Source organism: Amblyomma americanum, chromosome 1, assembly GCF_052857255.1.
Source record: "Amblyomma americanum isolate KBUSLIRL-KWMA chromosome 1, ASM5285725v1, whole genome shotgun sequence".
Classification (NCBI taxonomy): Eukaryota; Metazoa; Arthropoda; class Arachnida; order Ixodida; family Ixodidae; genus Amblyomma; species Amblyomma americanum.
The window spans coordinates 153,715,422-153,740,153 of record NC_135497.1 but is presented as its reverse complement, the minus strand read 5'-3'; the positions used below and the strand labels follow the sequence as shown (position 1 = coordinate 153,740,153).

The 24,732-nt window shown below is 46.4% G+C and overlaps 1 protein-coding gene across 1 annotated transcript in view; it reads left to right on the top strand.

The window, feature by feature from the left end:
• Nucleotides 1-24,732, top strand: part of LOC144113971 (uncharacterized) — a 101,955-nt gene that overhangs the window by 51,707 nt on the left and 25,516 nt on the right. The window contains exons 2-4 of the mRNA XM_077647389.1: nucleotides 618-805; nucleotides 20,459-20,581; nucleotides 22,447-22,668. Of these exons, the coding sequence (XP_077503515.1) occupies nucleotides 638-805; nucleotides 20,459-20,581; nucleotides 22,447-22,668 (513 nt within the window). The 5' untranslated portion in view covers nucleotides 618-637. The remainder of the gene's footprint in view (nucleotides 1-617; nucleotides 806-20,458; nucleotides 20,582-22,446; nucleotides 22,669-24,732) is intronic.

The window sequence follows — 24,732 nt, the reverse complement described above, 5'->3', positions numbered from 1 at the left end:
TTCAAAAGAGCTGGCTTGGACATTTTATAATATGGCGGCTTCCCCAGCGCATCTCAAAAATATCATACTAGAGGATGATGAAATTCCGCGTTCTAATTTTTGCTGAAACGTGAACCTTCGTCACCACTCCGTTCGTGACTTTCTTTACGGTATAATTTTCTGGCAATTATTGTAGAGCTTTGTAAGCAGAACAAAACAAAGATATATTTTTTTTACCCAATTGGAGCAACACGCCATCGACTGCGGCAAACAGGTAGCGGCGTATTGACGTTTCCATTTCTCTGGCACGAGTTCGCTCCAATTTTGCTTGCGTACAGGGTGTGCGCAACGAAATGGCAGTAGCAACAAGACAGGTAGAAACAAGGCAGGAACGCAAGCTCTCCGCAGCGTAGTTGGGGGCTGTTCCACGCCTGCACGCGAGTCTTCTCGGCGTTGCGCTGCATATGCCTCGACATGTTGCTCCACCCATTGCCGTGGGGTCAGGTCGCCGAAAATGCAGGCGGGCTTTTGTTGCCCCTCCTTTGATCTGCATATGCATATATGCGAGCTTCTCATTTTTAATGGAATTACGCGTCCACCTTCGCGATCACAGGGCGTGTCTGCCGTTGTGTGCGCAGGCTGCGGCTGGCACGGCGGGATGGCGCTCCTGTACCGCTTCACACGGCTCAACGATCGCTCCAACACGGGAGTGTTCACATTCATCGCCACGCGGTCTGTCACACGAGACCTGCACCGGGACGCGACTACCAAAGACTTTCCCTTCGCCTACCACCGATGGGCAGTCTCATTCGTCCGCACGGACAAGGTGAGTACAATCAATCAATCAATCAATCAATCAATCAATCAATCAATCAATCAATCAATCAATCAATCAACCAACCAACCAACCAACCAATCAATCAATCAATAAATCAACCAATCAATCAATCAATCATTCAATCAGTCAATCAATCAATGTTAAAGCTTCCTGTCATAAGTGTGTCACATATTTTGGTTATAAAAAGGGGTTTGACTTTCCCGTTTTTTTTTTCTGAGCATTCGGCGCGCTTTTTTCGCAGTTTATTTCAGAACTTGGTTAAATTTTTTTTTCGGCAAATAGTATTCAGGGAGAAATTACCGACTAGCTTCAATGATATAGCGTCGTATTGCTGTGCATTCAAAAGTTGCAGTTTATCTTGGCTTCTTTGTGAGTCTAAGCATTCGGGTAACCAGTAACTTTCGAGCGCCCTTATACGCAGTGCAGAAACTTGATTAAACAATTAACTACCCTAAGGGGCTGGTGAGTGATGCCTAAGCAGCGTAACGCTAGTAGACGACGTTTGGCAATGAGGTGGAGCCTCGCAGTCTGGTGAGACGTGTATCGTAGCGGTGAAATACATGAAAGCGCACAACTGGAGCTACTCCCAACGGTGTACCATATCACTATTCCCCTGGCTTCCGCACTTTGTTATAGACTAGTTTTCACAAACATATGCGCTGTGGCGCCGCCGCCGCGATGCACCCTGGGAGTTGTGGCATTCCGGTAGGCGGCTTCACCTCATCTGCGCCATGGGCTGTGGCAGCAGCGCCAAGCAGAGGGCCCTGGATTTTTCGTTTTCTCCAAGAGAAGAAGGTCCCCAAAATTGAGCTTAGAAGAGAGGCGGCTGAAATTCTGTCAGCGCAGTACCGGTCTCCTCAGTGTAAGTTGTCAAATCGTAAATTTTCAATGTCGCATGCTCCCCGTATGCATTTTAAACGCCGTTAAACTCTGCAGTACGCGCTTAATGTTTAGCCACGACGCGGTCAGTTTAACCTTAGCGCCGCTTTGTGAAGCTGTCTCTGCAGTGATTTCTGCCCGATGTGAGGTTGTGGACGAAGACCTGCGTGAAGGTATGATGTTATATTCAGGATTCCATGCTGCGTGAGCGCTCGATGCTCGTATCCACTCCTCATCGTTCATGGAAAGAGAAAGCGCATGACGACAAAGGCGTGGAAACGTGGAAGAATTTCTGGCATTTGTTGCGCATTTTCCGCCCATCATACGCAATATTGGCCTTTTTGGAACGTGCCATTCACGTCGGAATATTTCCTGCGTCTCGGCATGTATATTCCACGATGGAAAACAAAGAGAAATCGGGCCAAGTTGGCTTTTAAATTGCACCGATGTTTAGCCATCGGTCAACTTGTTAAACCAGCGGGAGGAATGACGTGGCAAAAACAGGACGTTGGAAGAGGGACACAACACGCGAAACTAGGTACCAACCAGTCTAAGTAGCCTCTCTTCTCATATCAGGCCAGTACTCAGAAAATACACTCGCATGATAGGAGCCCCGGCCACTCTAATTATATGATCCTGAAATAAAAAGAACATACGTGTCGCAACAGTCTGCTCAAAAGTGAACTTAGCGGTCACTAAACTATTAAGCATTTAACCCACATGTCGAGCGCACTAAATCTCCGTGATTCGCTCCTCTTTCCGTATTTTGCACTTAACACACGTGTTTGGCGCAGCTTTACCTTCTGAAAATGTCATGGCTCACTCGTATTGCTGCGCTTTCTTGCTAGTAAGCCACCAAACACCTAGTGGATATGTTTGTGTGTTTGTTTCTGTAGTTATAAACGTAAAAACAAGGTGGTAACATTTTTTTTAGACAAAGAGGGCAATGAAAAAATATGACAAACGCTTTAGGGAATGCATGAATGGACACTAACAATTAACAGGGCAGACAAAGTGGAAAGAAATGCCAGCATTGTCCGGGGATGTAAAAACGTGAGACCGGTATGCGTGAGAATGTTTTGTTGACAAAATGCACGAAAGTGACTGTCAACCTCATTTTCATTGTCACCCGGAGAATTTCAAACACGAAAGTTCTGCTGTCAAGCGCAGCATCACCACCGTGGTCACCCCACTCCTCCTGTCGCAACATCTGCAGCCTCTCTCAGCGCTTTACTCGATGCAATGTGCGCCGCACCTCATGAAAGCCTGTAGTGACGCCTCTGGTTTTTTTTCTTTAACTGAACTGATCATAGATCATATTCACACTATCAATTAGGTGATAGAAAAATGCGCAGAATATAACCAACCTCTATATATAGCCTTCATTGATTACGAGAAAGCATTCGACTCAGTGGTATCCTTAGCAGTCATAGGCGCATTGATTGCGTATCAGGGTGTAGAAGAGCCTTATGTCAAAATACTGGAAGATATATATATATATATATATATATATATATATATATATATATATATATATATATATATATATATATATATATATATATATATATATATATATATAGCAGCTGCACAGCTATTATAGTTCTCCTTAAAGTCAGCAATTAAATTCCAATAAGGAAGGGCGTCAGGCAAGGAGACACGATCTCGCCAATGCTATTCACTGCCTGTTTACAGGAGGTATTCCGAGGCATGAATTGGGAACAGTTGGGAATAAGAGTAAATGGAGAATACGTAAATAATCTGCGATTCGCTGATAATATTGCCTTGCTGAGTCACTCAAGAGGTGAACTGCAAATCATGATCAATGAGTTAGACAGGCAGAGCAGAACGCTGGGTCTAAAAATTAACATGCAGAAAATCAAAGTAATGTTCAACAGTCTAGCAAGGGAACAGCAGTTCGCAATTGGCAGCGAGAGCCTGGAAGTTTTGAAGGAATACGTCTACTTAGGGCAGGTAGTGACAGCTGATCCGGATCATGAGAGGGAGATAACTAGAAGGACAAGAATGGGGTGGAGCACATATGGCAGGTTCTCTCAGATCATGAGTGGCAGTTTACCAATTTCTCTCAAGAGGGAAGTGTACAACAGCTTAATCTTACCGGTACTCACCTACGGGGCAGAAACGTGGAGGCTAACGAAAAGAGTTCAGCTTAAGTTAAGGACAACGCAGCGAGCCATGGAAAGAAAAATGATAGGTGTAACTTTAAGAGACCGGAAGCGGGCAGAGTGGGTGAGGGAACAAACGCGGGTTAATGACATCCTAGTCGAAATCAAGAGGAAGAAATGGGCTTGGGCAGGGCATGTAATGCGAAGGCAAGATAACCGCTGGTCCTTAAGGGTAACGGAGTGGATTCCAAGAGAAAGTAAGCGTAGCAGGGGGCGGCAGAAGGTTAGGTGGGCGGAGGAGATTAAGAAGTTTGCAGGCAAAGGGTGGATGACGCTGGCAAAAGACAGGGTTAATTGGAGAGACATGGGAGAGGCCTTTGCCCTGCAGTGGGTGTAATAAGGCTGATGATGATGATGAATAGATGTCACTACGAAAAATAAAGCGGGATATCGCGCAGACGGCGCCGTGGACTGCGAGTAAGGCATTCGATTTGGCCGCTTCCGGTCAGCCCGCGCATGCGGAGTGGGCTTCCTGAAATCGCTTTTTTTGCACTCATTTGAACGAATAGCTCCTACTTGACAGCCAACTATCTGAGGCGTGCATGCTACATATACTGGTTTTTTGGGTGCACCAAGCGGTACCTTCGCATTAGACGCTACATAAGGAATTCTGGCAAACAGCTAGAACCCGAACGAACTATGGGCTTCAAACCCTTCGCCATAACTTACCTGCGCTCCTGAGCTCTTTTGAAACTGTAAGCACTAGTGTTCCCTTCTTAGCACCCATAGAATTAAAATCCTTCCTACGCTCAAATTTATGACTTCCCTTTCTTTATAGAAACGATGCAGTCCCATGCTTCCTTTCTGTAAGAATTTCACCGCTGTGTGGGCAAGTGCTTCGAAAAGTGGTGTGAAAATCGATGCTGCGCTCTAGTTTGTAATGTTTTTCGTTGGAAACAAGGCGGTCCCATTATTTATTTTTGTATTTTAACTTCACTGATGTTTGTGTATTTTTTGAAAAGCTATGTAAAAAAAATTGTCATCGCAGAAGAGCTTTTGGTGCAGCTTTTCTTGTTCTGTTGTTTGTAAAGAGGGTCAAGGGCTCCTCAAGCTGCCCCAGTGCAGCATTTTTTCCTTTTCCTCTTAATATCGTTTTATAAATCAGGCGCACTTTTATCAGTTGTTTCGGTTTAAACAGAAAAGTTCGACCCTTATATATAAAGTGGAACCTAATAATTTTTTAGGATGTGTGAAATAGGTTTTGTATTTAATACAAGCCACAGGTAAAGGGAACAATAAAATAATCTAGAGCATATTAAAAGCACAGGTCGCATTGGAGAACTAGTGCGAGTCCGTGCGAAATTAATGCTCATGCCTTCTTTGCGTATCTTCACGCGGATGATTGGATTGTGTGTCTGCCTCCCATGCTAAAAGTAGCACAAAGTTGTATTTAAAATGAGTGCACTCGCATTTTGTTTTCATCTGCCTTTACCTGGCGCACTTTAGGTAACACGTCATGGAGAGTAGTAGCATTAGCCGATTAAAACAAGCGAAAAATGCATCACCACCACGAAATAAGCTAGGGAGTGCTAGTTAATGCGTTTTGCGTAACGATAATGAGCGTCTGCATGAAGGATTGCTTTTTGCGAGAAAGGCAAGAATCAAGCGTGTTTGTTTTGAGCACGGCAGACATGTGGTCTCTGCTTTAAAGAAATTCACGCTTGCCTCAGTTTTTTTTCTTCCTAGCTGGCGCATGTCACACTGCTTACTGGAAAACAAGGATGCGGCGCATCACACGCTGTCAGCTAAATTTGACGGCATGCACTTGAATGGACGCATGATGTATTATTGGAGGTTGTCTGCATGAGTTCATAAACACAGCGACTGGCTTTGTTTTTCTTCTGTTTGTTGAGTATTCGCCATATATGACCACACATGCATCGAAGGGACAGGGTAACTAGCGCTAATAAGCGGCTGCACTCTCACTAGAAAAATGCAAGTCCGCGTCATTCTCCGCACCACGTATTGAGCGGTAAAATGAAGATGCATCCATCCGCAGACAATAAAGGGAAAAGAAACCCTTGATGACGCCCTCTACTTTTTTGATAACGAACTCGCTCTTCAAAAAAAAAATGAACATGAAGGAGGTGGGAGCGAGGGAGGTGAGGTAAGATCAATAATGCGTTCAATTCCCGTATGGTATCTAGCCGCCTGCTGCGTTCTGTGTATACCCAGCGTGCATCCACGGTTGTTCAAGGACACCAGGGCCAATTATTCTCTTGCCCGTGATGTATACGAAATATGCTAGCTAGAGAACAGAACCACAGGCCACATTTGTCCTGTTGGCGTACCTTCAACATGGCTTCGTCGTGGCCGTCGTAATATTATGAGCAAAACTCACGAAAAGGCGGCAACATGCTAATGCTAAGGCTGCACGCACGTATTTCTGTTGCCATCATTTTAAGAGTGGCGCAGGGACTGGTGTGCGCACCTCGTCCTTTAATCATCTCTTTAAAGTTTCCATTCCGCCATTGTATATGCTTGACGTGTCCAAGAACAGAATAATAAAAAAAGGAAGCTCTAAGCTTAAGGAGAGAATATCGGCTCAAGTATGATTTATACTTGTATTTAACGCTCACAACGTTTAAAATACGCATCATCAATTCAAGCCCTGCGCCTGACGTGCTAGTTCAGCTCCCATATAGCCTTTAGGCTCGTAGCACGTGTGAGGAGTCCCTATTTGCGGCTGCAGCAGCAGCACTTCGACATAGGCGGCAGTGCGAAAATGCCCGTGTACCGAGGTATGGCTGGCTTTAGACAATCCATAGCGGTAAAAATTGCCCTGAAGCAATCCAACACAGCGCGCATCAGGCGGAGCTGCTGCACGTATAAATGCATTAGTTTTGTCTGCACGTGCACACGTACATGATTTGTTGCCGGCCGGCTTCTAGACAGGAAAGTTGCGCCTGGGGGCGTTTGTCTGAAGCCTCTTTAAAGCGAGCTCAGGGACAAGTGGCCTGCGTTTAATGGATAACGAAGGCACGTGCAACTAGTGATTTTGTGTGGAAGCTGTACTTGATCTTAAATATGTGACGGGTGTTAGCGTACGCGTTAAATTATATACGTAACACGCTCGACAAATTTTAAAGAATGTAGCTCAGAAGAACTTTCCTGGGTTGCTTTCGGCATGAGTTGGCAATTTTACGGCTAATAGCGCAAAGTGGCCGTCCTGTGACTGCGCGGCTGCACTGTCCGGTGTGGTTCTCCGTGGTCGGATAGGTTTCGTAAGTCGTCGTTCGTGTCGGAAATAGAGACACGGCAGGAGTTACTAGATGGGAAGACACATTTGTGTCACAAAAGAACATAAAATTTTCCGCACCACGAATCCCGGACCGTGTTCCATATGCTGTCCATTTTAAATTGGCCGTTTCGCGTCCATCTCGTATCTGTCATTGGACACTCGGATATACCAGCGGCTCTCAAGCGTCTGTAGAAAGCGATCCGGCCATTGGGTGGAATGCTATCGGACCTCATCATTGGCTGCCATTGGCTGCGATAGGCAGCCACTGGCGAGGCGCATCGCAGGGCTGTGTCAGCAGCAGGCCTCTGGAACTGCCACTGGCTGCCACTGGCTGCCATTGGCAGCGATATGCAGCCAACGGTGAGGTCCGATAGCATTCCACCCAATGGCCGGTTGTATACATCCGCGGTTATATCTGAGTGACCAAGAACAGAGGACTATAGGGACGCGAAATTGCCATTTTAGAATAAACATCTTATGAAATGCGGCCCCTGTGTGTGTACTGAGTTGGTTTCTGCTCGCCTTTATTTGCATAGCCAGAACAGCTCCGCTTCCTGCGCTGATAAAAAAAAAGTACAGTCGTAAGTAATATGAGCGCGAACAAAGTTCGAGCTTTTATTTATTGATTACTCCACAGTTGTCGGTGAAAAGCAATGTTTTTTTTCTGTTTTAAAACATGTTTTCCTCTTGGCGTGTTATTATGCAAAAGTCATTCTCAAATTTAGTGGGGAAGTAACCAGAAAATTCTAAGTTTGTGGAAAACGTTTGTTCCCTCTCAAATTCCTCACGACTGCACTTATAAAGTATAAGGCACGTTTACATTCTTTCTTTCTTTTCCTTTCGGTGAAAAATTGACACATCTCATTTTAGCTCTCTTTGACCAAACCTTCTGTGTTGCACAGTGACCTGTACATGCCAGTTATAAACAACAGAGAACATATTTCACTAATGGGTGGCTTTGTGGCACTTTGCAGGCTTTCAAAGCAACATGCGTGCCGGAATTTTCTATTAGAGCTAAATTACCTCAATTAGGAAGTTAACTGCAGTATTTCAGGTCAGAATGCACATCAGAAGTTAGGATTGGAGTCATTGATCGAGTGTAATAAGAACTTTACGTTTCGAAGGCCCTCAGTTGTGGACCAAGTTTTTGGTGACGTTTCAAAACGCGCAAGGACTCCGAAATTCAATCCTTATTTAGACCAGTGAGCGAACTTCTCACTTACTCATAACGCGCACCCTGACCAGACAAATTCCTCTTAAACAGTTTGATGCAAAATTTTCTGCGCACTCTTTTCCGCCAATAAAATAAAACAAAGCAAGAAAAAGGTAGAAGAGAAGGAAAAGAGCCACACACGTTTCCAAGAGATGGCGATACGATAAGTACTGAACCAATGTGCCTAAACAGAACACAGGCCGGGCCAGTCGATCCGCTTCATTCAAAACGGATACGGACGCCATCCAAGATGCTGCGCGGGGCAATTCAAATTTGTCGGTAGTTTTGTGGAGCCTACATGAAGCAGCTATTTTTGCTAAATTGGAGAAAGTGTAGTTCGTGCGTTTTATACTGAAATCGAGACAGAAAAAAAGTAATAGTCGTAGGTTAAGTAAGCACATAAAAGAAGTGGAGCAGTTATGCTCCCGATCGATAGCGGTTGTTTTGTAGGGAGACCATTTTTTTTTTTTAGTTGGAAGCTCTTGGCAGGTCAGAACTATCCTGCATAAAATGATTCACCATCGCATTCATAACGCCATGCTTTTTTTTTCGCTGGTAACCGTTGCCTGCTAAGCAATCGCATTGCCGTTAATCTCCCGCCGCGTACCCAACTACACGGCGAAGCTGAGGGAAGCCATCTCAGATAACCGCAGTTTTCTTTCGCAAAGCGGGCAGTTGTAATAAAAGTGGCTTGAAAAAGTATGGCGTCGAGGAAGGTATCCTCAAAAGCTATCATTGGGGCCAGCGCAAGAAGGAATTACAAGTTTGGCACTAAAATGAAAGTACTTACGTGGAAGACCGACCGACGAGTTCGTGGTATTTTTACAGCTGTTTCCAGGAGGTGGTATAAGATCTTTCAGATGATGCGTGTTCATGTTGAGTTTTCCCGGTAAACGTCTTTCTTTTTTATTTCCTTTTACTACCGCAGGGCTGGTTTTCTGCTCCAACGTTTTTACTTTTATTTAACTTCCTGCCATTCGCGTCCACTTCTAGGCCGTAAATGTTTTATGAATCTGAATGAGGGTCTTGGATGACTGCCTCTATGCTTGAGCCTGTGTTTCCGTATTACGTATTCGTTTTTTCTTTACGTATACGAAGGAAGTTCACACGCGTGCACGTGGCAGCGTCTACAGCTTTTAGAAGGAAAAAAAAAGAAGAGAAATGCCACAAAAATGCGCAGCCACTCGCGCTTCGAGCGTTACGCAGAGCGGCTAGTCTTCGGGCAAACTGCGCCCATGAGCACGACCACCCCAGCCCAACGACGTTTCTGCTGCGTTTGCTTGCGTGGCCAACGCCTAGCAGTGGCCTACGACTGACCGGCTCAACCCCCCCCCCCCCCCCCCCCCCCCACATCGGGGTCTGCTCTAGCCCGAACCTGAAACGTAGCGCACCCTGCATCACCCGGAGCTTCGCAATATCGCGGAGTGCCGTCTCCTGCGTCGCTCTGGGCTGAGTTAAGACACTTTGCAACGTGATCGCGCTGTCGCAGAGCTAGCGATGTCACCGCACTCGGACACGAATTGGCTGCGCCATTTCGTCCTCTCTTTTGTTGAACCTTGCGACGGACGAAGCGTTAAGAGGTGTCAGCCCTTAATGGAGAACGACCTGTACCGTTCGTTTATGACGAAAGAGGTTGGTTATATCGGTTCTGGACCGTCTACATTTTTGCTTTGTTATTGTTTTCTTTTTTTTTCGCCGGTCTTCATTGCATTCGCCTCAGTGAACGAGTGCGTAAGCGAAGTAGTGTGAGCATGAAGCATACACTCAGCATATGTTTATTTACATTATTGCACACGCCCACGTTGTTCAAGAGGCGGCGACGGGCCACCCCTCAGGCCTGATGGGACATTTATAGCTCTTGTGTGCACTCGCGTGAGTGCTCATGCCTTTCGGTACTTCTCTCTGTTTATTTTTCCACCTGTGTTTTTCTTTTACTCCACTTCCCTTCGCGCAGTGGACCCAACAGGTCTGAAGTATAGTAAGCCTGCCCGTCTTTCCTTCGTCTGCTCGCCTTTTCTCTCGCGCTGCAACGTTCTGTGCGGTAGGTTGATAAAAGAACTTGCCATTAAAAGAGCTTCCAATAGATTCGGTGGAAAATTTCCAACAAGGAATCAAGGTTGTGATGAATAATGATGAGACAAAAATGAGGTGAAGGCGCAGCGCTTAATTCGCGTCCTTTTTCAGTTTATGACGGGGACTTAATTCTTTATTTCGACGTCGATTATACTGTGGGTCGGATTAAAACGAAGAAAAAACACCGCTTAATGGCATGAAGAAGGCTGTTCCGAACACGCACGGCAAATTGAGCGCATCAGTGGGCGCAGCGCGCGTAAATAATTATCTTCGCATTTCTGCGAAAGTAGTCAGCTCAGAAATTGCGTTTATGTACTACAAGCACATGCATGTTACGAACAGTCCAAATAAACCTGACAGACGTACACAAGAAACTACGAAGCGTCTAGAAAGGGCGTAGGTACTCTTTTTTTAATTTTTATGAGAAGTACGTCCATGGAGCACAGCATGTAAGTTTCAGTGCTAAAGTTTTCGTACGCTTATTCTTTCGCGTCGTTTTTCCTAATCATAAATATTCTGATAGCCTACGACCGGAACGGAGCGTATATATGTTACAATGGTTGCACAATGGATGTGATTTTATGCTCCGGTGCGAGCCGCAGAGGAAATGGGGAGGCGGCGCAGTTGGCTGATGCAGTGCAGTAGCACTAACACGCTTATGCGTGGGCATACCATGCTTTTCAAATGCGGAAATGTCACGCTTCGTCGCACGCGGATCACAGCACCACTTTTCGTTTACCTATATATTCCCTCCTCTTTGCTGAAGCATTTCGCTACGACGCTGGCATAACTCTGCTTGTGTATTTAATTTACCGCTTGTTCACAATTTCGAGCATTATTGGAAACCGTTGGAGGCGCACGATACATCGCAGCACATTCGAAATAACGATATGCGTCGCGGGAGCACAAAAAGGTCGTGACATACTACGTGAAAACAAAACACGCCTTCTGTTGACATTTCGAAGCTTGTGAAGCGAGCAGTGAAATTGAACCGTGTACCTGTGTTTCCTGAATGTGAAAAATGGGGGCGTGGGCTTATTCAGAATAAAGTTGTGGAGAACGTGTGTACGGCTAAAATTGTACTGCAAACCCAAGCGCCGCAGTCGAGGGCTTCTGACCGGCTCACCTAAGCTGGGCTTATAGGCGCCTTCGCATGCGTTCCCAAAACGCAGTCGCGCACAGTATCCGCTAGAGGGCCCTGCTTTCGACACTGACGTAGCATGCGAGCTGCCCGCTGCTTACGCGCAATCAAAGCCAGCAGAAGGAAATCGGTGCGCTCATAGCTTCATCGCTACCATCTCCTTCTAACCTCCCACATTTCTTTTACATTTTTTTTCTTCTGGAGCCTCAGGCTTATCATCTCCTGTTAACTCTTGCCGCAGCGTACAGTCTGTTAATCCGAAGACTCAAATCTACTTCATGTCACCTTCCGACGCACTATTTTGCGCAAATGAAGTTAAAGGGCACGCATCGCAGCTGGAGTTCTACGTGGTTTTGCGCCATCCGTGCTTGTTTGTCAGAGAAGTTTTGGAAACGGGAGAAATGTAACGCTAAAGAGGTCTTGCGAAAAGCCGTTCATTTTACTCGTATGTATTTTCTACTGCGTTAGCGCGGTAGTCTTTCGGCGAGAAAGCCGATGTCTGTGTATGTGTCTAGCCTCCACTCTCCGCAGGCACCCGCCGGAGAAAGCAACTTGCGGTGGGTGCATGATCCGCCCAAGTTAGTTTGTTACTGCCAGTGGTTGCAAGGTGCCGTTAAGATTCTACCTATGATAAGCCTTCCGAAAATAAAGAGCACGTTTATGTTAAGTTAGAATGCCTACGTGAAACTTGCATATAACTGCACTTCCTAGTATTCAGCTTCGTCATCCATAATGTGCACCATTTTTCGATGAGCTTTAGATCGATCTGGAGGCCGGCTTGGACATCCTTGGTACTTATACGCCGGTAAATAATGCACTCATCAGCGAACAGGCGGATGGCGGATGCGATGTCAGAGGGGAGGTCATTAATAAAATAATTAAGAAAAGAAGCGGACCTAGCACGGACCTCTGCGGTGCTCTAGAAGTTACGCGAGTAGTTTTTGGGGGAAGACCACCTACAACGGTGAACTGAGAGAGAGCCATGAGGAAGTCGTGAGTCAAGGCTAAAATATGTGAACATTGGCAAGGACTTGAAAGTTTGGACCTAAAACATTGATTAGGGGCACGGTCTAATGCCTTAGATAGACAACATCTAGGTAGACAACATCGGTTCGGAACAAGGAGTAAAGGTTTAAGTGGAAGTCCGTGGTAAACTCAAGTAATTATTAATCACATGAATCATCACAACGGAAGCCGTGCTGATTTAGGGAGAAAAATGAATTAGAATGTAGGTGGGATGCAATATGCGAATATGTAATATGTTCAAGAATTTTACAGGAAATGCAGGCTAATGAAATAGGGCGATATTAGACGGGTCGCTCCGGTTACCTGCCTTGAATGCAGGAACCACTTAGTTTATTTTGCGGTCATTAGGTATTGAGCTGCTAGCAAGAGATTGATCAGATATTGTTTTAGAATTTTTTTGTAGCTTTTGAGTATCTTAGCAGTGATGTCTGGCCCGCAGCACTAGATGTACTAGGTTTGTCTGCCAGGGAAGTTGCAGCTTGGTAAGGTTGGTGCATTCGAGGCGGGCTCCTGTGTGAAGACAGACAAAAAATAAAAATTCATAAGGTCGAAATGGATTTCCTGAGGCACCTTTGAGCCTTCCGAATTTGATAGAGCATAATACAGTGGGAGTTGCTGGACTTAGGTGATAATAGTCTCCATAACTTCTTTGGGTCAGTTTGTATATAGGATGCCATGCAGATCATTATGAAAAAAAAATTGTGCATCTTAGAAGAAGTATGTATTCCTGTGAGCATGCAATATACTTCTTACACTTGAAGGCCAAAGCAGTCCCTTTAGATTGACGGAAAAGGCGCTTTTTGATTCTCTCGAGAAAGCCTCCTTAAGGAGCTCGATTACCAAGACTTGTCAGAATCGCCGCTAGTGCATTACACTGGAACGCAAATTTCCACCAGCGCGAAGATTTCATTCTTGAAGGCCATTCAGTTTTGTTAGACAGCCCTATTAGAAGCAGATTGATGAAAGAATAGAAAAAAATATCCTCAAGCTCTGAGTTTATGTTGACGAAATATGTCTTTTTATAAACGTGGATGTATTTAACCAAACGCTGTGCCGGGGAGGAGAAGGAAGAGACCAGTGGCATGCGGCAGTATTGTGGTCACTGAAACCGCCAATGCATGATAGTGACTGGAAGAGCTCTGGGTTGGACGCAAAGACTAAATCATTACTGTTACTGCCAAGTGTAGGAATTTTAACTCTATGGCTGAGGTTGAATGTTAGCACAACTCCAAGAAAATCTTTGGATTGACGAGGAGCTGCGCATAAGTTATTCCTGTCGATATATGGAATCCAGTCGATGACGGGATATAATTGGCGCGAGGAAACCGGGTATTAAGGTCGAGAAAAACTAGAACTGTCGCGTCAGCGCATATCCACCGACTATGGCTACGTGTGACCAACACCGGGAGGGCGTTTGTCTTAAGACCCGTGTGCATTTGCAAGTTTCAGTTTAACAGCGATGTGGTGAAGCGACGGAATGGCTTGACGCAATAGGACGAGTGTTGATACCATCTTCAATGCGGTATAGCCAGTTTGGATGACATCAGCCATTTTTTTTCTCAGTATATAGAAAGTGTCTACTACGCACAAATTGCTTAATTTCGACAGATTATTGCCTGTTATGGGCGTTGAGTTAAACAGTCATAGCCCCCCGAGAGCCCGATTAAGTAGAAAGACCTGGTCATCATACCTTTACACCCAAAAATGAGAATCATGCTTCGTTTACATTTAAGTGTTATTGCAACACTGAGCCGCCGCGGTGGCTCAGTGTTTATGGCGCTCGGCTGCTGCCTGCTGACTCGAAAAACGCGGATTCGATCCCGGCCGCGTAGGTCGCATTTCTTTAGGAGGATAACTCCTAGAGACCCGTCTATTGTGCGATGTTAGTGCACGTTTGAGAACCACAGGTGGTCGAAATTATCCGGAGCCTTCCATTACGGCGTCTATCATAGCCTGAGTCGCTTTGGGACGTTAAACACTATGAGCCATCCTGCAGCACTGGTGCATTTCGCGCATAAAATATAGTTCCCGTTCCTTTTAATTTTCGCGTGACATACTGAGTCTACGGGGCTACAACTGTCTTTATTTTGTTGTCGCATCGCTGTCTTTTTTATTCGCAGCCAAATCACAAGTTTTTAGAAATCAAGACCGCACATTCATAATCGTCAACTGTGTCCCACAACGTGACGTCTTAATCTTCTCGCTGCGTGCACGCGGAATATGCCATCAAGAGGAGGGCGCCACGCCTGCTTCGGTGAAAAGTGTCGCTGTGTGCGCTTCCCCCTTAGCAGCGATGGCTACGCTGTCTTCTTGCGAGACCCGAAGCAAGACCTCGCTTTATTTTTTTTTTTCGTAAGTGAACTTTGCTTTTTCACTTGTCGCGATTTTCCTTAGCTTGCTCGGTTTTCGCCGTTCTTTCCACGTGTTTTGACCCTTCATTCTTGTTAACCTAATGGCGATTCTCGCTGCCCAGTCACCGGCTTCCTCACGTCTGCACATGCATTTGTCGGAGTCATTACCCAACCTTGCAGCTACTGCCGTCCTCGCGACTCCGTCTGGAATATTTATCTTGCGTCCCCTTTCCCGCTCTTGCTCGTCTCTCTCTCTCTCTTTTTTGTTAGGACCGTGGTGCCCGTGTTCCTTGTTTTACCGTTGCACCTACAGATAACTTTTGGAGCCGTTATACTTTCTGGGCACCACTGCGCTACTTCAGTAGGCTTGAATTAAACAGTGGGCTAAGCAGAGAAAGCCCTGCTGCCTTTCAGCGGAGTTGCGCAAGCCGAGGAACCGACCCGCGCCCCGAGCTCGGGCGCGCAGAACAAACGGTTGATGCGGCCTTTTGTTTCGGCGGCCCTGATTCCGGGGAAATGGGCCGCGCCGAGTTGCCACGAAGGGAAAGCGGCGACAAATGGGCGGCCGCTACTCGCCCTGATCGCCTTTTCCCTCCTGGGGGGGGGGGGGGGGGGGGGGGCGGATTCGAAGAACCTGGAGGGAAGGCTGGAGGCGGTCGAAAGAAAAAAGATAAATAAAGATATGATCCGATCTCCGCGTTCGTCATCCGGTGAACGGAGCATTTCGTTCGGGTTTCGAGCCGAATCTGCTCACGCAGCTCACGAGGCAGCGCTGCTAAGACTAAAGTTTAACCTTGCAGCGTGAACAATCATTCCGTTAACTGAAGCGTGCGAATTTTTGCAGCTGTTGCCTTCTCATGTGGACGATTTCACTTTCCAGTGTAGCTATATAGCGGCGCCACAGGCTGTTGAGAAACGCACGCGATCAATATCCACTGCCGCCCGGGATCTATGTTGGGAAACCATGCTTTGATTTCGTGTGGCTGCGTTAGATTTCCCTAGTCATCGCGTCCGGCTGTTCTCATGCGATTGCCGGCAGCAACATGTTACTGCGATGTTTTGTCCCGGTACTGAGCCCTTTGGTTTGGGCTTGCTTTTGCCGTGGGAACTAATTCGACGCTTAGCACTGTTTTAACACTCGTCAGGTAAGAATCGACAGCGACAGCACCAGGATCGATTAATTAATTAATTAATTAATTAATTAATTAATTTGTTTATTTATTCATTTAATTGCATGCTCAACAGAACACTTTCCTGCAATATCTACCAAGGTGCTTAGATGACGTGTCCAACTGACAGCACAAGGGTTGCTTGGAAAACTTGAGGGTAGGCTAGACAATCGCAAATCTGTCTGCAGGAGGCCTCATTAATTGCATTAATAAATTATGACAGCCAAATAGTAGGGTAGATCTATGAGGCATGCTGTATTCAAGGATCTCGGGTACATTGCGACAACATACGGGGGTTCCTTAGTGCGCACCAAAGTCTCAGTGCATGGATGTTTTGGCACTTCGTTTCCAACGGATTTCGGTCACCGCTGCTGGCATAGAATATTTCATTCAAACTTATTTCTGGACCAGTTGGTCTAGTGGTCTAGTGTTCCGTCTCTCGCTCTGTGGTTGCATGTGTTAGCACTGTTATTTCTTGCTAGAATAGAATATCTGCGGCTTTATTCTCCGCGGCAGAACGTCACAGCCGAATCGCCAAGCTGGCGCGGATCATACTACGCTCGGGGATACGATGAGCTGTGCAAACGCGACACATGCTCGGCCTTGCACAGGGGGTGAAACCTTCACTGGGTGAGTATTCCTCAAACAGCTGAGCAGATTACATCACGAACTGAAAAGATCTGCTTCGTCGGGTTTGCTCAGTGCGCTGTTTTCTGTAAAAAAATTGATTAGTTTGTGCAAATCTCATGTTTTTGGTCACACTTGCTTCCGAGGTCGACGGAGAAAGACCTATGAGCATGAATACTTCCGTCAGCTGAGGTTGACCGTTAAGTTCATGCAGGCTGTTTTGCAATAGATAAAAGACTGAAAATACGTAAAGCTGTGACAATGCGATAACCACGCTCAGATAGCGCATTCCTTCGCCCGCGTCAGAAGCGCCTCCTTCCACGGTGGCCACCCTCTGGCTCCTTCCCGTGGCAGGCACCTTCCGCCCTCTCCTTCCTCCCTCCTACAAGTGGGCATTTCTTTCACTCGACTTTTCCCACCTGCCGCCCGTGTCACCTGGCAGCCAGTAGCAAAGCGTCACACTGCCGGTTGGCGTGGGGGACATGGGGCTCTAATGCTATCGCGTAATTATTCTGAGTCAGATTTCTGAGGTTAAAATGAAGGCTGTGATCGCTACGTGTGTACGCTAGAGGAGCCGTGCCGGTCGCGCGCTGCTTCATCCGGCGCCCGGGAAACACGCGGCGTCTTAATTTGAGCACTTCGCGTGGCCGTCTGCAGAAAATCCGGCGTTGCAGGTGCCATCATCGGCGGCGGCGTTGTGAGCGAAAAAGCAGGTGGTTCCCCCGCCACCTTGTTCACGTGACTATGTGACGTCATCACAAGCCGCCCATCGGATTGTGAGCAAACAGCCCAGCGTTGAAGGTGGCAGTTCAGTTAATGGTTTGGTCGCGCGAGGTTGCTCGGGAATAGCAACCTGGGTCGCACAAGCCCCACCGGTGGCAGCACCTGCCATCGCAGGGCAGTGGCGCATCGCTTAGCCGCTGCACCACTGCGCCAGGAGTGGTGTGAGCACTCCCAGCGATCTATGAATGTTAAGTAGAGAATGACCCATTTCGTATATATGGACTTGTAGACAGCACCCAGGCGACAGAGAATGATTACTTGCGTTGGAGGGACTCTTCACTCTTGCACTGTACTCTTCAGGGTAGGCTAAGTGTTATGTGATGGTGAAAGAAAGAACAGTATCCGTGTCTGCCAAGTGCACCACAAAGTGGACCCCGGGCCGCCGAAGGTACCCATCAGCGCTATCGCGTCATGCCCTTAGGACGGAGATTAAGTGTCCCCTCAGGCTTTTCTTACGGACAAGCGATAAGTAACCTAACTAAAGATAAAATATGAAGAGTGAATGTTTTCGTCACCCGCATTAAAGTGCAGTCATCGACCTTGCATAATAAAGGAGAATATGATGATATCGCAGTGGCTCAGTCAGTTTGTTGCGGTGGCGTTCACACAAACAGAATTAAAAATACTCTTTTAGATTCTTGTTAAATACTTGTACCTGCTCCAAATAAGCATGAACTGATATGGGACGGGCCATTATGGCGTCGGCAATGCACTGTGCTTGCTTCAAGGCATTACGCTTTATTACACAAGCCTATAACAAAAGTGTTCTGTTCTATATAAAAACCGCGATGTGCACACGCGTATATTTTGTTTAGGTTCTTCAAGGGCGGTTAGATGCTGCGCTTCAGGTGCTGTGCTTTTCTCAGAATCCCTGGGATTTAAAAGTGGTCTAATAAAAAATTCAGTCCAGAACATTTGTACTGTCATAGACGCTAGGGCAAAGAAAGAGAGAAAGATTTAGTTCTAAATGACTCTTCACGCCTTCAGGGCATAAAAACTACTTTTATGGCTCTCATTTCGTAAATTATTAACACACAGACCGTAAAAAAGCTGTAATAGGGGTAATCTAGCTGCTTTACTATAATACTTAAAAAAAGGGTAAGAGCTTCAGAACGAGTGAAAAAAAAAAGTGTCTGTGTGTTTGTGTGTGTGCGTGCTTGCGCGTGGGGAGGGGGAATGAATTTTCTCTTTCAATACTGCTTTCCGCGCGCTCAATTGCTTTTTACTTTCTTTGCATCGTCTAAGGTTCTGGTTCGGCCTTCTTTTCAGGCACTGCTGCTAATGGCAGATTTGCAGTCCACGCACGTAGACCACCAGGAACGGCACCGCACACACCTCACACCGCCAACGTCATCAACGACTGAAACGTTAGCGAAAATAGTAACGACAAGAAGAAAAAAAACTGCTCGTTATTTTTCTACGCGTGCTGAATTTTTTATGCAGAGTGCATGGCGACGAAAAGTGCAAATCAATATTAACGCAGAGAAAAAAGAACTACTGGTTTAATAGTAAAAGAAAGGCTGAAGGCCTCCACAGCATCTAAATGTATTCAGTGTTATTCTCAGGCGGTAATTCTCGGAGTATTTTTGTTTGTTCCTAGTCTCCGGTGAACTAATAACGATTGGGTCGAGTTGATACGCAGGTACGTAAAGGACTCCAGGAAGTCGAACATAAGTGTTTCATGGTAGGGCGCGCCTTGCCTCCGGGTGCGCGATGAGATGCCGCTTTGTGCGCAGTCTGGTGGGCGCCGAAGCCCCGCCACAAAAGTACCGCCTGTCTTGCTGCTGGCTGCATTATACTGCTTATACCAGATATTTTTTTTCACCCTTCGGACAGCAAGGCGGTGTACACTGCATTGCGTTTTTTTCTCGCCTAAACGCCGTCCTATTTATAGAGCGATTTCCCCTTGCACGGCATTAGACAACGGCGTCGAGGAACTTTCTTATGGCAGCGTAAAACACGAGCGACGCGCATGTGCGTGCGACAAGCAAGAGCGATCCTTTATGAGGTGAGGGGGGGGGGGGGGGCACATTTTGGCAAGCTACCGGGCTACCGCTGCGTCCACTTTCCCCCGAGGTGCGTCGCCCACGGTAAAAAGTGCAAACAAACGCCGCTGCCGTGTATGAGGAGCGTTGTAGTACAACGCCGCGCGCCACGGCGACGTCGAGTTTCAAGGGCCATCTTATCTTTGTCTCCGACAGTCGGGTGTTTTTCTTGCGCTACCCCAACAAAACCATCTCGCCTAAGAGGCACCTCGGGCGAGCTCATCCCTGCCAGTACCACGCCGTCGCTCTCCGGAAAGGCCTGGCCCGCTATTAGAGCTCGCTACGCTTGGAAACATCGACTCTGCGGCGCTTCGGGAGCGTCGTAAGCAAGTCTGTTATATAGGCTTTTCTTCGTTCGTCGCTGAAGCCAGGAGCTCATTTTCTTCGTGGCGTGATGCCGGGGGTGTGTACGAAAGCACTTCGTGGTGCTTTCCGGGACTGTGGTGTAGGGGACGGTGTGTTTGGAAAGTACCCAGACGTCCGTGAACGCGAAGTTTTGAGGGCACGATCGTTCACACAAGAGTAGCTGCGAATGAAAAAAGCGAAAAAATTCTGGCTCGCAAACTTGCGCACCTGGCCGTACGCAACATACTGACCTGTAAAAAATTAAGAAGAAACGAGACCTTGGGATCACTATGTACTGGCCGGTTCCGTATTTTATTCATATTTCTCTCGCATTTTTCGAAAGAGAAACTCTCACTAAGAGTAAAGCAAATGGGTCGGCAGAGAAGGTGCTGAAACGCCTGTTAACGTTCCATGAAAATCGATCAGGGCAGTTTTTGCACCCGTGGGGATAAGCTGATTGCCGCGTTGCGTGAAACTAAGCAAATCGCGAGCAAGGCAGGAAAGCGGGGCGCTTTCAGGTTGCTTTAACCTTTCTCCCCTGCCTCCTTTCGTTCTGCCGCAGGTGCTTGGAGTGTTGCTCCGCATTCGGAACGCGGCTCCAGGATGGAAATGCTACCTGGACTTCACATTCACCTTGCTCAATCGAGAGCACTTCTCGAAGAACGAAGCTCTCTCCGAAAAGCAGGTGAGAATATTTGAAGAGCAATGCTTCTGACGCACAAAAAAAAAAAGTCCTCCGCCGTCGCACCCTTCCGGCAAGCTTCCTTCTGCACATGGTGTAGTTCGGACTTAAGAAACAAGGCGCGCAACGTGGTCACCAGAGAAAGCAGACATTTCTTTCCACGATGCATGCGAGTATAAGACATGAGGCATTAAAAAAGTTCCGTCACGACATCCGTACAGTTAGCATTTTCTGTATTTAAAGACCTACTACAGCTCTCCGTACGCCATACGATCCTGTCTGCAAGATTTTTGCCGGAAGCATATGGACGTAACAAGCCGTCACCCTGACTGAGCACGAAGATAACAGGCTAATATCAACGATTTGCAACGCAGTTCTGTGACCAAGTACAATACCCTGTCACCAGACGCACAGGCACCCAGAAAGGTCTCTAGCTGCAACCGTCACCATTCTCACTCCAATGCCCTGTCATGAATGCATTTTAGAAAAGTCCGGTCAGCAATTTCCGAAAGTACTGCATAAGGCTACTCGCCCTATGTGAACCCGCAAAAGAGTGGCGTTGCCACAGCGGCAGAACCGGACCGATTGCATTGGCTTTTTTTTTTACTTGCCAATACCTTCTAGCTCTTAAAGAGGTGGCAGGTCCACTCGAGTGGTGAGCTGCACGTCACTCTTTGAACTGGTGATCGGTGTACGTAAATAGTTTCAGAGAAAAATTATTTAAGAAAAGTCCCTCAAGCTGCAGCACAAAAAAAAAAAAACGGGACAATCATACACCTGATGCTACAGTTCTGCGAAAGCAATTGTATTTGCCGGCAATGATTACTTAAATGTTTTTGCTGTAAGGTAAGCTCACGGGTTTTCAAGGGCTTGTTTAGGAATTTGGCGCAACCCTGCAGCTGCAGCAGGCGAAATAATATCAACTACAGGTAAAATTGAAAAGCCTGGCTCCGGCTTGACTGGCTTCTTTCAGTTGCGGGCACCGAAGGGTAGCAAGAGGAAAACGGGACTTCAAGAGACAAATAGAGAGAACAGAGGTTTGTTCAGAGAGGGAGGCAGAAGGGTTTGCCTTAGGGAGCGTTATTTAATTTGCTACTCTGCACTGGGGAAGCGGAGAGGGGATGTGACCGCAAGGCTAGAGCGAGAAAACGAGTCTAAGCGATTAAGCTAATTTACTCTATTGTACTGCTGAACGTTCATTCCGGTAGAAGTCGGCACCTTAAGTTAAGGGAAAATTGCGCGCGCCACAAAACATACAGGTGCGATGCGCCTGCAGAGGATAGAATAATTCAACCGGCTCATATCGCCCTTCCGTTCCTTTCTATGAGTGAGGATTAGAAATTCAGTGCGTACTGTGCACCACCGTTCTCTTCGGGTCATTTTTTCGAGTCGCCTGTGCTGCTGTTTCCACGCAAATAGACTCTACTTCGCTTTGGCCCCCCGCGTAAGAAAAAAAATGTTTGCTTATTACTTATCAATTATTTTTATCTTATTTACTGTTTGTTTACATTAGTATTACATTTTTTTTTAATTTCTAACAGCATGCTCAATTGCACTGCTTGCCTATCACCCCGTGACTCGCAGGTGATGTGGTTTCGAGAGCCGTAACACTATGCCACTAATGAAGTGATAGCATTTGTGAGCGCTATGAAGTGTCTTTTTCAGAATTCATTCTCACTGACCCATGAGTGTATAGCATTTTCTAGAGTGCAATGGTACATGTTGAGTGTTTTCGGAGAAACGCCAAACACCTTTTGCCAGGTGCCGGTGGCGCGTGGGTTACCCAGATGTTAATGACACGGAACGCCACACGTGTGCCGCAACGACGTATAAGTGCGCGCTGAAGCGCTTGCTGTCGTCGCCACCAGGTTCGCTTCTCGGCGGAAGAGCCGACGCATGGCGCTGCCCGCTGGATCCTCATCTCAGACCTGCAGACGAGACGCTTCTCGGACGAGACGGGAGAGTTCCTGCTGGAGTTGTCGCTGGCCAACGCTATGACGGTGTTCGAGACGGACATCCGGGTGCCTCCGCAGCTCCTCAACCACCACCACCACCATCACCACCACAGGGGCAGCGGTGCGGGACAGCAGGTCAGTCGCGGTTGCCACGTAGAGCAGACACAGGATGAACAAACTTTGGGCCCAAAGGAGGCGCGTCCGTACGAAACTCGAAAACTCGAAACTCGAAAACAGGTGCCTTCGACAATAGCGTGCAATTCACTGCAATTTATAGCAAGCGCTATTAAGAATTTCTCAGTATTAATCGCTCCTAAATAGGCGAGTGTGAAGAGCCTAGGTACTAATGCCCTGTATTTATAACCGCTGTTTGCACTAATTGGCGCTCCTTGGGACCGACCTGTAAGCGCCAGTAGCTTGCCGGCTGGTATCACGGCATGATCACTCTCTTGGAAGCTACAGGTAGTAGCTGAAGGGCCGGCAGCTCTGGAAGGATGTATTCGAGCACATTACTGTGGTAACGTGCACTGACTGCATGTGTTACCACAGTCGCAGGCATCTATATATTTTCGGTATCTCAATTATCGATATCAATACCATTAACAGTATTTGTCATTGCCGATTGCACGCCGGTAGGTGCAAGGCGCTGGATGCAGTATAGAAAGACTGGCAGCCTTTATTGAAACACAAAGGTGCTCTGAATCCATTAGCCTGTCCTGCAAGAATTCATTAATCCCTGAGGCTGGCAGCGCTAAATCTTGGCTGCGTTTCAAAGAACGATGTCTTCATATTGGTCTCTGAGCACAGAAGTTGCAACTACGCACGCCGTCGCTACACGGCCATGGTCGACCATGGGCAAATTTCATTTAATTTTTTTTAAAATAACGAACTGTTAACTAATATGCAACTCTCGTCTTCTAGAGGTTCCAATAGCCGTCATGCAACTAAAATTATCTGTCGAGGCTGCAAGGCAAATTTTTATGCCCGGTATTTTCACAAAGCGTTTTATGTACTTCAATAGTTACAGCAGGTTCTCACTGGACTGGTCAAACCACGTTGTCAAGATTGCGTGCTGAAAAAACTTGCTAATTACATATTTTTATATAGCGGACGGAACTTGAGGGTTTGAAGACGAAGACTAGATTTTATGGTCTAGCACTTTTTACACTTTTTAATGGTCATTTGGTTATTTTTTGTAAAAAAATAGCAGAGTCAGCTTTCCATTACTAAGTGCGGGGCGCGATTCGGAGAGTGCTCATGACGCTGATGAAGTGGTTTTCAACTGTGGCAGTGAAAATAAAAGCTATCTTTATTTGTGACGGTCCTTTCCGGCCTTTATTTACAGCTAGGGTAAGCTTCAAAATGTGCTGGAAGGTTCTTCCAAAGCGATTTAACGAAAAAAAATTGTAATGATTGCTGTTTTTCTCGTTTAAAAGAAATTTAACATAACACTCGAAAAAGTCTAACGGATTCTTTTTGTATACTTTACGGGTGAGTGTTTACGATCAATAATAGCCTGCTCCACGGTATATACAACCCAAGAACTGCGCTGGCCTTACAAGATGCGATTTATGCAGTAGCCTAGGTGCATCAGGATTCTCAAGAGCTGCACATTGACGAAGAGTAGCATTAGGAACAGGAATGCAAATTTTTCAAGTACGGTGGCGCACGCGCATGTGCATACACAAAGGAATGAGTCGTTGGTTCGAAAAGATAGTGTCGCTTGTGCCCATCTTCGCAAGAAATCTTCAGTTAAACAAAATTGGTTTCTTGAGTTCTATGATGTAGGATATTTGAAGCAACCTGTCCCTAATGATGTTTTTTTACACTAGAATGGTTGACGTGCGTATACACACAAGATCTATACTGTGCTTGAGCAGTACAGTGTGGTGCAAGTAGCGAGTGTTAATTGAATGTAATTAACAAGGTTTGTTTAGTTAATGCGCTTTCTTGAATCACGCATCTTTTTCTTGTGACAATTCTGATATCACGCATGTTTCAAACAATACCCCAGTTGGTGTCTGACGTGTTGAGATTTAGCCCCTTAAACTTCTAATTGCAGAAAGAAATTAATGAAGGAGACTGGCTTTTCTTACAAACATCTATTTTAGCGGCAAAATATTTCGTCTTAAAATCTGATAATTACTACATACACTGCCGATTGGGTTTTGATAATTCACAGATTTCGCGCATGATTAC